The sequence below is a fragment of the Hypanus sabinus genome, chromosome 12 (genome assembly GCF_030144855.1).
Source record: "Hypanus sabinus isolate sHypSab1 chromosome 12, sHypSab1.hap1, whole genome shotgun sequence".
Lineage (NCBI taxonomy): Eukaryota > Metazoa > Chordata > Chondrichthyes > Myliobatiformes > Dasyatidae > Hypanus > Hypanus sabinus.
This window is the reverse complement of record NC_082717.1, coordinates 37,029,335-37,046,908: the sequence shown is the minus strand read 5'-3', so window position 1 is coordinate 37,046,908 and position 17,574 is coordinate 37,029,335. Positions and strand designations below refer to the sequence as shown.

Below are 17,574 nucleotides of genomic sequence, written 5' to 3'. Positions count from 1 at the left end.
TCATCAGGACTGGGAAGGAAGGGGGCAGAAGTTATTCCACAGCATTTTGTATGTGTACCAGTTTGTAATTGACAGATGTGTTTAGAATATGCTTGAGTTAAGTCCTGTAGTTAAATGGATGAAATGACCTTTGCGATAGGCTAATCACAAACAAAGTTTTCAGATGCTCAGAATCTGAGCTAAGCACTCAAAATGCTGGAGAACCTCAGCAGGCCAGGCAGCATCTGTGGAAAAGGTTCAGTCAACATTTCGAACTGAGATCCTTCGTCAAGACTGGAGGAAAAAAGATGGGAGTCAGAGTTAGATGGGAAAAGGGAACCTTCTAATTCTGACTCCTCATCATTTTTTCTCCAGTCTTGATGAAGGGTCTCAGCCAGAAACGTCAACTGTGCTCTTTTCCATAGATGCTGCCTGGCCTGCTGAGTTCCTCCAGCATTTTGTGTGTGTTGTTTGCAATAGACTGTCAGTTTCTCCTATTTTTTTTATAGCTCAACTGCTCTCAACACCAATTCTAGAGATTACATTTTCTTTATCCAAAATGGAAGAAGCAAGAATTTTTCTTTCACAATATTTTCCATTATTTAAATTTAAGTTTGATATAGTTCCCTCAATAGGCTGTGAAGAATGGCAAATTAAATTTAATGCGAACAAGTGTGAGGTATTGTACTTCAGGAGGATAAGCCATAATAGGACGTGCACAGTGAATAGTAAAGCACTGAGGAATGCAATAGAACAAAGGGGTTTGGGACTATTGCTCTGTAATTCATTATAAATGGTATCTCAGATAGATAGGATCATAAAGAGCATTTGTCACATTGGACTTCAGAAATCAAAGTATTGAGTACAGGAGTTGGAATATTATGTTGAAGTTGTATAAAGACATTGGTGAGGCCAAATTTTGTGTACTGTGTGCAGTTTTCAGATTGAAAGAAAACAGAGACAGTTTATAAGGATGTTGCCAGAACTTGACAATCTGAGTTTATAGTAAAAGGTTGAATAGATTAAAACTTCATTCCCTTGATCATAGGAAAATGAGAGGAGAGGACTACAGAATTAAGAGGGATTTAGATTGGGTAAATAAGCTTTTTCCATTGAAGTTGAATGAGACTAGTACTAGAGGCCATAGGATAAGGGTGAAAGGTGAACTGTTTAATGGGACTGGAGGGTGAAACCACTTTACACAGAGGGTGGTGCAAGTGTGGAATGATGAAGGGTCTCAGCCCAATACTCGACCCTTTACTCTTTTCCATGGACACTGCTGACCTGTTGAGTTCCTCCAGCAATTTGTGTGTTTGATTCTTTGAAATAAAATGTTGTCTAGTGTATACCCAGTAAAGATCCAGCCAGATTTTGCAGAAGTGATGCTGATTAAAGGTCATGATAAATTATAACCGACAGCAAGCTATCAAAGGGCGGATATCTTTAGTTCAGCCAGCACTCTTTTATTTATTTCAGAACGCTGATCATTTCCCATACTTATCTAATGGAAAAGGAATGTCGACTGGAATCAATGTAATCCAGCCTGGTACTGTTCCAGTGATCAAGAGACAACGGCCTAACTGGATTGATGCACCTGATGATGGTTTTTTTAAAGTTACCGAGAAAACAAGGTGGGATTTCTTTTTTCAATATTAGAACAATTTAATTTAGTTTAAAATGTCATGTCATATATCATTTTAAAATACAGATAATTCTTACAATGACTTGGTTAAGCAAAAAATTAATGTTGCAATAGTTTTGTTTGTGATATAGCTTACACCAGTAATTAATGTGCGACACTGTTCAACATTATGATGTAATTATTGTTTAGTTTTAATCAACTTGAAAGTTTGCAGACATAACTGTTGGCATCCTGATTACTTGGGATTTTCTTGTTTCATCAAGCTGTCCAGTTCCACTGAGTATGGTGTCAGTATACAGACTTTGATCAGGTAAAGGCTGTAGGACTTCTCTTCAGTTTTAGAAAATCATTTGAGGCAGGCAGGTAATGTGTTGAGAAAGCAACTGCACAGTAACTTAGCAATAATAGTAGGGCTGGTAGGAGACAAATGTGGATTAATAAAAGAGAAACTATATTAAATCTGTTAGAGTTTTTGAAGCTACTGAGAGAAAAGTTGAGCTGTATTTGGGCTTTCAGAAAGATGCTGTCAAGAGCTTGCTAAAATGATTCTAGCTGATGGGTCAGTAGTTAACATACTGGCAGGAGTAAAAGGTTGGTCACTTTCAGATTTCAGGACAGTTTTTATTAGGATATTCTAGTACCAGTGCATAGCTGTTCATGTTATTTACTCATGATTTGGATGAGAAAATCAGGAGTAATATATCTAAGTGTGCTGATGAAATTAAATTTGGATGGCAGAGGCACATTTAGGACTAGAGACAGGTGAGGTGAATGGTAATGCTCTGGAGAAATGTATGGATGGGATAATGCAGGTACATTATGGAAGGAATGAATATTTAAGTTGGTGGATAAGGTATCAATAAAATAGACTGCTCAATCTGGAATGATATCAAGACTCCTGAATACTTTTAGATATATATTAATCTAGGCAAATGGAAAGGCATCAAAGAGTTGTTGGAACAAGTCAGCTGCTATGAATTACCTAGCCCATCCCCATCTTTGCACTTTGTTTCATCCATTATATTTCTAACCCACATTGGCCCATAGGATGTAGATGAGGGAACAGATGATGGCAGTAGTTTTGAATGTAAAAAGGTATTTTGGCTCGTTCAGATTAGAAATATTAATTACCTATCAATGTTTGCAAATCTTTCTAGCCATTCATCAGGCCATACCTCATTTTGACTGGGCATACAGGCATGAGTTGACACATTATCTGTAAAACTGTGGGTGAAATTGACCCCTCTGCAGTCATCAGCCAACACCTTCACTTTTTACATGGTGAATGGGAAATCACTAATGAAGCAGCTTAAGATGGCCTAGTATAATTACCTAAGGATTCCCTGCAGCAATTTCCTTATTTCATGACTTCCTTGCCTCTATCTGATCTGATGCCATAAGAATCTGTAAGAGTCCAGAATCAATTAAAGACCACAAGACATACGAACAGCAATAGACCATTGGGCCCATCATGTCTGTTCTGCCATTCCATCATGTCTGATGTATTATCCCTCTCAATCCCATTCTCCTACCTTTTTTTTTGATGCCCTAACTAATCCCAATGATTTGGCCTCAATAGCTGTCTGTAGCAATGAATTCCACAGATTCACTAGTCTCTGGCTAAAGAATTCCTTATCTCTGTAATAAATGATGTCCTTCTATACTGAGGTTGTGCTCTCTCCACATATATTCTATCTAAGCCTTTCAATATTCAGTGGGCTTCAATGAGATCCCTCCTCGTTCTTCTAAAAACCAGCAAGTACAGGCCTAGAGCTATCAAATGACATTCGTACCTTAACCCTTTCATTCCCAGAGTAATTCTCATGAACCTCCTCGGGACCCGCTCCAATGCCAACACATCTTTTCTTTGATAAGGGGCTCACAATACTGTAAGTGCAGTCTGGCCAATGCTTTATAAGGCCTCAGCATTGCATCCTTATTCTTAAGGTGTATTGTAGTCCTCCCAAAATGAACGCTGACATTGCACTTGCCTTCTTTACCACTGACTCATCCTATGGGTTAACCTGTAGGCTAACTGGACTATAATTTCCTTTCTACTGCCTCCCTCCCTTCTTAAAGAGTGGAATTACATTTGCAGTTTTCCAGTCCTCCAGAACTATTCCAAGATCTATTGATTCTTGGAAGATCATTACTAATGCCTCCACAGTCTCTTCAGCTACCTCTTTCAGAACCCTTGGATGCAATCCATCTGGTTCAGGTGACTTACTACTTTCAGACCTTTTATCTTCCCAAGCACCCTCTCCCTGGTAATACCAACTACACTCACTCCTGTCCCCTGACATACTTGAATTTCTGCATGAAAACTGACGCAAAATATTTATTAAGTTTGTCAGCCATTTCTTTGTCCCCTATTGCTACTTCTGCAGCATTATTTTACAGCAGTCTGAAATCCCCTCTTGCCTCTCTTTTACTCTCTATATATCAGAAAAAAAATTGGTATCCTCTTTTATATTATTGGCTGGCTTACCTTAAAATCTCTTCTTTTTTTCTCATTATGGCTTTTTAATTGCCTTCTGTTGGTTTTTAAAAATTATTCCCAGTCCTCCAATTTCCCACTAACTTTTACTATATTATCTATCCTCTCCTTTCTTTTTATGTGTCTTTGACTTTCCTTGCCAGGCATGTTTGCATTATCCTCAATTTAGATAACTTCTTCATCTTTGGAATGTATCTGTCCTACACCTTCTGCATTGCTCCCAGAAACTCCAACCATTGCTGTTCAGCCATCATCCCTGCTAGTGTCCCCTTTCAATCAATTTTGGCCAACTTCTCTCTCATGCCTTTGTAATTCACTTGACTCCACTATTATGCTGATACATCTAACTTTAGCTTCTCCCTCTCAAACTGCAGTGTGAATACTGTCATATTATGATCATTGCCTCGTAAGGGTTCCTTTATTTTAAGTTCTCTAATCAAATCTTCGTCATTACATAACACCTAATCCAGAAGTACCTTTCTCCTTAGTGGGATGAACCACAAGCTGCTCTAAGAATCCATCTTGTAGGCATTCTAAAAAATTCCCTCTTTGGCATCCAGAACCAACCGATTTTCCCAACCTTCCTGCATTTTTAAATCCCACATAATTATTATAACATTGCCCTTTTTAACATGCTTTCTCTACTTCCCATTGCTGCTCCTCCAAGTGGTCATGTTCCCTGAGTAGCAGATGATTCTTCCAGATCACAATGGAAAAGTTCAGCATTTTGGGTGAAACTTAAAATTTGGGCAAGTCAGTAAGTCTGATTATGTCAGACTTCTGTTAACCAAGTCAATCAGACAATTATTCTCAAAGAGTGACTGCTTTCAATAGATGCTTGAGGGCACTTGGCAGGATTGACTGAATCCAGTGCCAGGAAGGATGCATGATCCAAATTGTTTTGAAGTAACAGTTTCGAAAATTAAGTGGCTTCTTAGCCCATGTCAGGATAGATCCCCATTTGCCGGTCAACTTTATCACATAAGGTGCCTTTTTCCTTTATACTTTGTTTAGTGACTTTTGGTAGCTAATGATTTTAAGTTTCAACTCGGGTCCTTGGGAAAACTGTGGGTTAAGTTTTATCTCCAGAGGTTTACTAGAAAGAACATTTTAAGATGAAACTTAATCCCTTTTATCTCAACATCACCTGTTGTGCTTTGGATACCTCTGTGCAGAGCTTTCAAGTAGAATTAACCCTGCCTATTATAAAGTACATTTGGAAGACAATAGTTGCAGATTGTACTGTGTTTTTTTTTGCTTTCTGCCTTTTCATTGTCATGAGTAATTTGTATCTAACCTGCTCAAAAGGAAATTATTCCTGGACTGAAACTATCTTTTTGGAATAGCAGACATCTTGAACACAGTTAAATGTAAAAGCAGGTTTGTATTGCCGCATAAATTTCATTGTTTAAAAAAAAACCTTGTCTTCTGTGTTATCTGCATGCTAAAAGGAAGAGTTTGATAGATAGGTAGTTTTTTTTTGCTGTTTTTCAAGCAAGTCTATGTTGCAACAATCCAGCATATACAGTACTTACATTGCTGGAACCTCAGTGTTTGTAAATCATGGGTGCTGTGGGCATGATGATGTCATCATGAGCGGCAAGTACAGAAGAAGGAATAATATGCACATTGGCATAACTCACTACAAGGCCAATATCCACTTTGCTGGAGTTTCAACAAGAAGTTCGCTCAACCACACTCAAAGCATGTGACAAACTTTATTTTTTTGTGGGATTTACACACAAACAGCAAATTCTAATGAATCCAGTTTTTATGCAAATTGATTTGGATGGCTTCAATGAATAGTTGATAGAAGTAAAATACAGACAAGTATGAGGTTATTAATTTTTAGCAGACAGTAGTAAAATTGTTTTTAACATGATGAGAAGCTAGTAAATGCTGATGTATGCAATATTAAAATGAATATAGAACATGCAACTTATCAGGAAGGAAATTGATGGTCTTGAATTCAAACTGATGGAGTGAATTGGATGTAGTGCAATGTAAATTTACTAGATTAATTCCTTTTGGGGAAAGGGTGGGTAAGAACTTCCTATAAAAATGATAAATAGTCTCATTGAAATATGTAATGCTCCATAAAGTTGATGAATAGATGCTCAGAGAATATTTGCTTCGGCTAGAAAGTCTAAAATTTGTGTCACAATGACGTCAGGTATTTGTTTACTCAGAGGATTATGAATTTTTGAAATTCTGTACCTCGCCAGTGTTGGTGCTCAGTTGGGTACACTCAAGGCTGAATCTTGGACAATAATGTTCTCAAGACTTTCTGTTTTTTGCATCACTCAAACAGAATGTCATGTATGGTGATTTTTTTTATAATCAAGAAATATTTTAATTAATTGGAGGGTGCATTTCTTCCTTTCTCTCTAAGGTGCAGGAAAACATTCAATATATGATGTTATCTTGGCAGAAGAATATTAATAAGTCAAGGGAATTATGCAATAATTCTAGCTGATGCAGTGAAATATCTTTGAAAAGTAATTGAAATGTCTGCTGAATATCGCTTTGTCTATTTAATTTTCATGTGCATGCATGATTATTGCTATAGATTCTATGGTACTGCACCATGTCTAACTCAGCTTTATAAACTTCTTTTTTGTGATTACATTTGGGCCTAGATTACATTTTTAAATACTCCTCAGCTTAGCATGAAGCTGGCTGAATATTGAGAAGTTTTTTAGTCAGTAACAGCAGAAAGCTTTTCTCTTTGGGCAGTCTGATATGACAGTCCTTAAGTGTAGGCAATGAATACAAGTTCATACACCCAATCAATGTCTTTAGATTTATGTGGCTATATCAAGTTGCCAACATATTTGTGATTAACCATTAAATATTAGGCCATCAGAATCAGCAAAGGAATTATTCTATGTCTGCCTTGTAAATTATAGAACAAAAATGAATTAAGTTTGGATGTAGTTATGTTCATGTGAGTCTTTGGGGCATAGGGTTTGAAGGATTGCAGTAATTAACATAACTTTTACTGTTTTTAACGTATCAGTTACTTGCTCTTTCAATAATAGGTGAGATTTTCAAACCTTATTTATAATTTTTCTATTTATAATTTGATAGATATCATTTCAGTGTTCAGACGTGTGTTTTGTTCAATTGTGTCATCTGGATTTGAAACCATAAAGGAGAACAAAAAATTGTGATTGTAGAAGATAGAGCAGTACAGCATAGAAACAGGCCTTGTGGAAATTAAATCTCTTCTCTCTGCATTCTATCAATATTCCTCCATTCCATGCATGTGCCTATCTAATAGTGTCTTGAAAGCCATTATTATATCTGTTTTCTCCACTTGCCGCCTCACCCCCAGGCCAGCCCATTCCAGGCACCTACCAACCCTATACAAAACTTCCCCCTTCTTGCCTTAAATACACATCCTCAGGAGTTTGACATTTCTCCCCTGGGGGAATAGAAACTCTTAACAACCTATCCTTCTCAAAATTTTATAAAGTTCAATCTTGTCTCTCTTCGGTCTTCAGTGCTCCAAAGAGCACAACCCAAGTTTGTCCAACCTCTCCTTATAGCTTATTACCTTTAACTCAAACATCATTCTGACAAATCTGTTATGTACCCTTTCCAAAACTTGCTAATCCTTTCTGTAATGGTGTAACTAGATTTGTACATAATACCCAGAAGTGTAGTCTAACCAAAGTTTTATGTCGCTGTAACATAACTTCCGTACTTTTATACCCAATGTCCAGACCAATGAAGGCAGGCATGCTATTTGCCTTACTTACCACTCTATGGGTGGTCAACTTCATGGATCTAAGAACTTGAACCCCAAGATTCCTCCGTATATCAGTGTTACTAAAAGCCCTGCCATTAATTGTATACTTTTCCCTTATACTTGCCCTCCAGAGTGCAACACCTTACATTGCTCAAATTAAATTCCATCTGCCATTTCACCATCCATATCTGTAAGTGATGTATGTCCTGGTGTAACTGTTGACAGCCTCCTTCATCTGTCAGTAACCCCAACACTCTTTGTGCTGTCTGCAACCCACACAATTACAGTTTAATAAAAATCACAAATATTCAGTGACCACATAAATAGATACACCTGTACACCTGCTCACTGGTGCAAATATCTGATCAGCCAATCATGTGGCAACAGCTCAATACTTAAAAGCATGCAGATGCGGCCAAGAGGTTCAGACCGAACACCAGAATGGGGAAGAAATGTGATCTAAGTGACCTTAACCATAGAATGATTGTTGTTACCAAATGGGGTGGTTTGAGTATCTCAGAAACTGCTGATCTGCTGGGATTTACATGTACAACAGTCTCTAGAGCAGGGTTTCTCAACTGGCGTTCAACGAGAGGTCACTAGGAGTTCCACGGGAGATCGAGATTAAAAATAAAACATTGTTTTTCAAACTCTGCATGATATGCTAGTGCTCGCACTAGTGGGCAGGGACCAAACAGCCCCGTTAGCAATCTCCTTGGAGGTCTCTCAGCCCAGTGTGGCAGTGCGCAGTTGAACCGTGTTTATTTGGTTGAGTCCATTCTCAGTTTTAGACTGGAGATGGGGAGGCTGTGGATAGTTAGTGAGCGCTGCATTGCATGGAGGGGACTACAGTAGGCTGGTGAACGTGAAATGCATTTTCTGAGCATTGAATGGACTTGCCCAACTTGCGCTATGAGGTCAGCCTCTTCTTCCCAAGTTACCTCCCTCAGCTTCCCCTAGCACACCACTGTCTGACCTATAGAGTGAACAAACTCTACAAGTGTAGGAGAAAATTGGAGGGAAATTTTCATTCTAAATAAGGAATTTTATGCACCGCAATTTAGCTGCTAGTCTGCCACTTTGCTGTTGTAAAATTTATGAAAGGGAAAGAGATTAATTTCAAGAAAGGTAAGCTAAGCTTAACTACCTGATTTTTTCAAGAAAAGTTGGCTAAAAATTCATTCTCTACTCAAAAGAGCATTGACAGTTATTTTTGGATTGTTATTATTGCTGCTCAGTCTTAAATTCGAAACAATCTTTTTGGGGACCTTTCCTAAATTATTTTTCCAATTTATAAAGTTTAACAGTGCACAGACTTTTATGTATATTTTTATCTTCTCTTCTTAAGCGAATGTTTTTTTTTCTAATTATCCATTACCATCCATCAGCTTTTTTCTTTGGTAGTTGGTAGGGGGTTGATTTTTTTAATATAAAAAATTCCTTTTATGATGTATGACATCTTTAAATTTTTGATTACAGAGTGGTATACCTTTATGTGTTATGCTATAACATTTTGATCAATTTTATTACAATATATGGATTATTATATCTGCAACTTATTGATCACGCTAACATACCATGAGCTGTAGATATAATACAGGAGTTCCCTGAGACCTGAAAATTATTCCAAGGGTTCCTCCAGGGCGAAAGGCTGCTCTCGAGTTTACACAGAATGGTGTGGTAAACAAAAAAAAAAATCATCCAGTGAGTGGCAGTTCCACGGGCGAAAACACCTTGTTAACGAGAGAGGTCATTAAGTCAGGAAGACAACAGCAACTCAGATAATCACAGGTTACAGCAGTTGTGTGCACAAGAGCGTCTCTGAACACACAACACATCGAACATTGAAATGGAGGTAACTAATAAAGTGGCCGCTGAGTGTATATCTCACATGCAGTAGTGATCCCAGCACTGATTCCTGTGGAGCACCACTGGTCACTGATGACCTCCAGCACTACCCTCTGCATACTATGGGCATGTCAATTCTGAATCCAGCTTGCCTTGTCACATAGATTTTGATTAAGATCTGCCTAGAATAATGTTTTACTGAAAAAGTTATTTTAATTTTAGCCATTCAGTAGATGTTTTAGGCTACCAATTTCTTTCAGCCACTTTAGCAGTGAAATTATTGCTGTTTCCTTGTGTTATAACCTATCAGCTAAAACACTGGTTGGCAATACAGTAATATGAATGAGAACCAGGTTTATAGTCACTGACATATAATGTGACATTTGTTGCTTTGTGGTAGCAGTGTAATACATAACGATGACTAGAGTTTGCAATAAGAATACACAATTAAATACTGTAAAAAGACAGCAAAATAGTGAGGTTGTGTACATGGGCCCTTGGACCATTCAGAAGCCTGATGGTGGAAGGGAAGAAGCTGTTGTGTGTGAGTCTTCGGGCTCCAATTCCTCCGCCCTGATGGTAGTAATGAGAAGAGGACACATCCTGCATGGTGAGTGTCCTTCGTGGATGGATGCCATTGTTTTGAGGATTTGCCTACTGAAGATGTCCTTCGATGATGGGGAGACTAGAGCCTGTGATGGAGCATGCTGAGTCTACAGCGCTTTGCAGCTTTTTTCAATCGTATACATTGGCCATACCAGACAACAATGTAACCAGTCAGAACACTGTCCACAGTACATTGCTGAAATTTGCTAGAATCTTCTCAAACTCCTAAGGAGGGCTACTTCTGTGCCTTCTTTCTAATTGTGTTAATATGTTGGACCCAGGATATGACATTCTGAGATGTTGACACCCAGGAACTCGAAGCTGCTCAGCCCCGCTGATCCCTTTGATGAGGACTGCCGTGTGTTCTCCTGATTTTTCCTTCCTGAAATCCACAATCAATTCCGTGGTCTTGCTGATGTTGAGTGCAAGATTTTTATTGGAAACCACGCAACCACCCAATCTATCTCACTCCTGTACTTTCCTTTGTCACTGCCTGAGATTCTGCCAGCAACAGTTGTATCATTGGTGAATTTTTGATGGTGTTTGGGCTGTGTTTAGCCACACAATCATAAGTGTAGAGAGCATAGCAATGGGATAACCATGCATCCTTGACCTGCATCTGTGTTGATTGTCAGTGAGGAGAAAGTAATGTTACCGTTCTGCACCAACTGTATTCCCCTGATAAGGAAGTCAAGGATCCAGTTCCAGAGCAAGGCACAGAGGCCCGGTTTTTGAAGCATAGTGATGAGTACTGAGGGGATAATGGTGTTGATCACTGAATGCTTCACATAATTCTGTTAATCTTACTTAAAGGTTTAATAATAAACTTTAATTATTTTACTTCTATGTTTTACTTTCTTCACATTGTCACTAATCCAGTCAAAGTGCAACCTAATTAATGTAAAACACCTCTTTGTAACTTGCAGAAAAGGACTATGTATTTGTGATATTATGAGATTTTTTTATATAATGAGGAAGTAGTGGAGTCTATTCTCATATTTTTGGGGTTTATATTTTACAAACCAACTTAAAGCATTTTGTTTATCACCCCCATTTGAAGGAGCACACAACACCATCTACTGAAAAGGATTGTCCAGTTGATGCTGTTTAATTCTTATATTAAAACTGCATTGCTTTTCCTTGCTGTACTGTAAGTTAGTGTTTCATTTTGTTAACTGTTTTGGTCTTTTACTTTGATCACTTTCCTGTAGAAAAATTCTGATTGTTCTTGTCACTGTTCCAATTGTATACAGAAGCTACATGCTGTTTGATTTTGATTTTTGAAATAATTCAGAAATTGACATGTAGATGTTGAAGAAAGGACACAATGGATTAAAATGTGAAACAAAAACAAAAGCTTGAAAGTAGATTAAATCCTCAAGTGAAACTCGTCTTGCTTCACTAATCTCTTGGATGATCAACTTGCTGGTTTTCAATTAATGATTTTCCAGCTGATATTATATGTTAATCCTAGTTATCACATGACCACAAGAATTATATAAGGAAATCTCTTCAGATTGAATGTCAGTGCCCCCTGCTGCTTAATATGGAGTCAATACAACTTTGTTAAAATAGTTACGGTTGCTTTAGCTATGTCAGTTGCTGAAATCCAAAACTGGCTAGTCAGATTGAAATTAGATATGGGTTTTCTTTAATAAATTAAAAAAATAGTTTTAAAAACTTATGTTTTAAAAACACAGCACACTTAACTATATCAGAGAAAAGGTCTTTTGACGTGTATTTAATTCAAACTTGTTTATGCTATTATCGTGACAATTTGGAATATTATTTACAAATCTTTCTATTAATCCACCTACCTTTTCACATGTACATTTATTATTGATTAAATTTCTGCTGTTTCTAAAGAACCAGGATTGTTTGCACATTTATAAAGCAAGTGAAGCTGTTGAGTTTGCAAATTGACCTTTCACAATACAATGTTTTAAATATTCGTGTAGTTGACATATTCCAGTACAAATTATTGCACTTAAAGCAAATTTAGGGTGTCACTTATTTTTTTTAATTATAGAAGTTTGTTTTGGGTGAGATCTACAATTTTATTATGAGCAGATCATGTATGATATTTTTGTTTTGCAGATGGATGCAGAGTTCCAGTTTCCCCAAAGTCAGGAAGTAAGTTGTTTGTGGTAATGGCACATAATGTTGCCTTCATATTTGTACATGTATGTATGTACAGGCAATCATGTTGCAAGGACTTGCATTTCTAAAGTGACTTTCAAGTCCCCATGGCATGTAAAGTCACTTCTAGGCTAAATACATACAGTAGCAATATTGTCAATTTGGCAAATAGTGTGCAGAGTGGCAGGGAATTTATATATGTCAAGATCCCATAAATGTCAATGAGATAATACTGTCAATAATAATGTGAATGGACTAATAATATGATTTTTTAGTGATCTATTGATGAAATGAAGCAGAGATAACAATTCCCTTCTAAATTTTTCCCTCTTGAATGTGTAATTCCCCTAAAAGCTCTAGCCTAGGCCTTCAAGGGGTGACTACTTGTACGTGTTGTAAATGTTAGAAGTTTGGACCATTTTTCCTCATGGTATTGAATGGACTTGCCCAACTTGCGCTATGAGGTCAGCCTCTTCTTCCCAAGTTACCTCCCTCAGCTTCCCCTACCATTCGCCACTGCAAGAGTAGTTGAAAAAAGCTGCAAAGTTACTGGTGTGAGTGGTGCAACATTTGCATGCTGGAAAAAAGTTGTTTGGGACTGAGTAACCTTTTGTTCACAGAGAGAGCTTCCTTCTGCAACAACCTGGCTTGGATGTGTGTCACTCTTTCTTAAAACAGCAGATCTCAGATTAGAAAGCCCAAATAGTAAGAAAATATATTGTGATAGATGGAAATAACAGAGGTATGAAGAAAATTGAATCTAATAGGAAGGGATAGTGGGACATGGAATAAAGGGAAATACGAGGGGAGGGGAACCGAAGGGAAAAGTGTGTGGGTCATAGTTGGATCGAGAAGATGGGGGAAGGGAAAGAAATGTGTTGATGGGGAGAGGGGTCAGGTAAGGAAGTCAAAAGAGGACAGAAGGGAGTGGTAACCCGAAGTTAGAGAAATTGGCATTCATTACATCAGGTTGGGAACTACTGGGATGTTCTTCTAATCTGTGTCTTGCTTCGACTTGGCAATAGAGGAGAGTATGGACAGGCATTATCAGTGTAGGAATGTGAAGTGGAATTAAAGTGACTGGCCACTGGGTGATCTGGCTGGTACAGTGGTCATGTATCACCCCTATCTTCTTACTTCATTCCCAATCTTGCTTTCAATTTTGGCCCATGTTTGGTTTCAACTACTCCTCAATCCTCATGTATTTCCTTGCAGTGTTATAAACTTCTTGTCTAATTTAATGATAATTACCCTTCTCTAGTTAACTTTGCTTGGAGCATAATCCTGTAGCATCTCTATATCTTGATGGAATGTGTATTCATGAAAATTACATTTTATTTATCTGCAAGTCAAACATTTAAATATTATTTGATCAACACGTTCCTCATAAGTCACTGTTTACTTTGGTTCTTTCTGTTATGATCACTGTTTGCCAGAGGATACATTATTATGACATTTCAAATGGCAAAGGAATAGATTTTTAAAACAGAGGTTTAGGGTGAGAATTCCTTAGGTGTTGATAGTTAAAAGCATGGCCATCGATGAAGTGATTAAAATTGAGGATGCTCAAGAGGTTGGATTTGGAGGAGCATAAACAACTGGAGAACCATAGAGCTACAAGAGATTATATAGCGATGGAGGGTCTTGGAAGCAAGGCTGAAAACTTTAAAATCAAAGTCCTGCTTAAGCAGGTGTAGTAAGTCATTGTGAACACAGGGATAATACATGAATGAGAAGTTACAAGTTAGGACATGGTGATTAAGTTCTGGGTTTTGCAAAGCATTGAACAAGGGAAATGGGGAAGTATATTGGAATAGTACAATCTACAAGCAACAATATATAAAACAAAACTTGCTTGTATAACATATTAAATCATTCTAGATAAAGCTCGAGGTGATCCAAGTTTTTAAAAAATTATTTTCTGTAAGTAGATGTGTTCCACTAATGAGATGCAAAATGTGGAGCCTCAGGGATAAGGTTTAAATTTATGTTCCTCTTGTATATATAAGGCAGCCAAATGTAGAATTTATCCATCACTAAGGCAATTAAGCTGAAATCTATGGTTTGAAAGAGATCACAGAGGAGCATAAAATAATACTTAACAGTTCTGATCTACCTGGAACTGTGCCATTGCCACACCTCACATTGATTTCAGAAAGCTGATAAAATAGTAGGTTTCCAAAAAAAGATTTTTCTAAAACTTTGCACAATTTCCAGAGTAATATTTGAAATAAATCTATTTGTAATTAGTTATTCACTAATAAAGTTAGCCACAAATTTTTTATGTGTCATTATCATTTGAATTTAACGCTTTTCAAAAGGTTGCCAAACCTTGTAGACTTAAGTATTAGTATTTTTAAAGCTCACTATGTTATGGTAAACATAAATATGTGCACTTTAACTTCAAAAGGTATTATAATTTGGCCCCACCCCCAATTTCTTGTCTAGTTGCTCTAGTTCCTTTGCTGTAACCCTTTAGCTCAATCATTCACTATTCTTCACTATTCTTGGTTGGTGCAGCTGTAACAAAACCCATTTTCCCTCGGGATCAATAAAGTATGTCTGTCTGTCTGTCATAACACAAAGCCATGACAATACCTGCGCGGAATTGGGCAGTGAATTGAATCTCTTGGAGTTATTGACTTAAGCAAGCTTTTTCACCATTCTGTTTCCTGCTGTCATTGATTGGTTAGCCTTGTCATTCTTGGGTATTTGAAGGAGAAAAACTCAAGGTTGTGGTTTTGTAGAATGAAAGAAAGAAAAAATGGCTAGATCAGCTGGCTTTGGAGGAAGAGTGAGAAATTGGTTGTGATAAGGAAGGTTAGATTTGACGGTATCTTTATCTCCTGTGCTGGTCACTGATTGATTCCTGACATTTTCACTTCTGCAGAGCAGTTTCTCCTCCTAATGATAGTTAGTTGTGCCTGTCTGAGATCTTGTGTCACTTTGTGCCATTCAGTATATGGGAGGTGTACATATCATGTTTGACAGTCCAAGCTGTGAGTTGTGGGTGTAAGACTTACAACAATGGTAGATAAATGCAGAGTCAGATTTAGATTAATTTTAGTTCTATGCCCTGATTGATAGAGATTGATAAAGCATGTGGTATTTTGTGTATTAGTGAGATTGGCAGTCAATTGACAGGACATGACATTTGAGAATGCCTTCACTGGCTTTTGATCGCCTTTACAGTCCATGATCATTTCTGAAGTCCTTGAACTTCCTGCAGCATTGCTTCCATGCTTTCTAGTTTACTGCATAGCTTCATCCACACACATCCTTCAAAATGTGTATGGAAGACCTCCTCTCAGACTAAGACAATTCTTTTCCTCCCTGTCTCCTACATTAAGACTAGTACAACATCAACAAGCCATGGAACCAACTGTAATGCCAGTTGTCTATCTCGTTTGTTGTCATCATGTGCATCTCCCTTTTTAGAGGAGCAAGCTAGCTTTTGGTGATGTCTGCCAGCTTGCTAAGGCAGTAAGCTTGTACTGTTACCAGTGTCAATCATGTGAATGAGCAGGTGGCATGCAATGGTGAGGGGGCAGCATTGAAAAAGGCAGCCATAGCTTAATCATATGTAGCAAACCCTTCATCCATTTCAGGAGCTATCCCACTTAACCACCACTTTCAGCAAGTTAAGAGAGAAGTACAGTATATGTTTGTAGATCCATTTTTAAATGTATGAATGCTTATCTCATTTCAGTGCTGAAGCAATTGAACACCTTTCCACAGTAAGTATAGATCTTCCCATGATTTAATGCTCACTTAAAAGCCATTCACAGCCAGACCTTAAATGAGACTGTCATTTCATAAAGGAGGGATTGTTGACAGTTAAAACAGCATGCTAATTTATGTGACACAACCAGAACTGTGATTTTGTGTTTTTTTTTAATTCCTTAAGATGAATTGTACAATTTTAGGGATATTTAGAAAATTATGCCAATTATTTTGTAGCATTTGTCATGCTCCACTAAAGCTGTCAGTTTTTAAATTGCTTTTAAATTCATGGTTTTAATGTTCTTTATTATTCTAAATGGTGTAATAAAGCATGTGCTTAATTATTTGTGCACTTCTGTTGTGAATATTCTTCCTGTGGAGATTCTGAATCCTTTTGTTAACTTGGATCTTGTGATCAGCAGATGACTGTAACAACTTCAAAACTATTCACCCATACATTATCAGTATGCAAACAAAGTTTAAAACTCTAAACATTACAATACCAAAATACTCACCAAAAAAGAGACACAAAGTTTAAACCCATTAAGTCTTTTTTGCTGCACCATACCCTTACAAGTGACTTTTTCAAAAGCTCTGTGAAATACAGTATCTGGTCAATGGTAACCCTGGTTGCCTGTCTCTTTCCCGCTGCTTTAATAGAATGAAGTCTGAAACCACCCGCAACCAATCCCAGTCTAATCTCAGCCTTGGACAAATTCTTTGTTTTTATTACTCAATGCTTTTAAATTAAAAACCACATCATTTCTTTTTTATTTTTCGTTGCATATAATTTTGAAATACTTTTGGAGACATATGTTTGCACACGAGGGACCTGTTTCCCTCTTTGTTTTAAAATTATGTTTCCTTTCCACATCATACTTATAATACTTGATCTAAAGCTGGTCCTTTATCTACTTTCTAACAGTATCCTTTCTATAGTCATGCATCATTCTTAAGATTTATAAATATTTCATATAAAAAATGAAGACAATTTTTAAAAGACAGGAACATAGACTGCTTTCATCCACACCAGTTTCTTTCTGGGGTTTGTTTTCCATCCTGAACCCCATCACTTCTTTCCTCTCTCTAAAAATGAGATTTTTAAAATTTAAACCTGCTTCTTTGACCAAACTTTTGCTATTGCTTGTCTCCCCATTTTCTTTTGTGTGATTCAATGAGACACTGTGTTACTTTGTTCTACTGTGAAGTACTTTAATTGCATTATATTAACTGCAAGTTGTTGCAGTTTAAGTCAAGAGATGCAAACAGGATTACAATGTGACATGTTGTGGTTAGAGAACCTGTGGTGGAGTAGGGAGGAACTGCATTACACTGTGATGAGCTTACAGAAAGTTAATTTATAAATGTGGACATGGGAACTTCTAA

At 37.3% G+C, this 17,574-nt stretch overlaps 1 protein-coding gene across 5 annotated transcripts in view; it reads left to right on the top strand.

The window, feature by feature from the left end:
* The window catches only part of mta3 (metastasis associated 1 family, member 3), a 192,208-nt gene that overhangs the window by 155,111 nt on the left and 19,523 nt on the right, over positions 1-17,574 (top strand). For 3 of the 5 annotated variants that reach the window (XM_059985759.1, XM_059985758.1, XM_059985761.1), the window contains exon 19: positions 1,456-1,610. The exons of 1 other annotated variant lie outside the window; for it this stretch is intronic. In XM_059985759.1, coding sequence (XP_059841742.1) covers positions 1,456-1,610 — 155 coding nt within the window. Of the gene's footprint in view, positions 1-1,455; positions 1,611-12,423; positions 12,460-16,174; positions 16,203-17,574 lie in introns of all 5 variants that reach the window. One more of the 5 variants, XM_059985760.1, reaches the window with a different exon arrangement.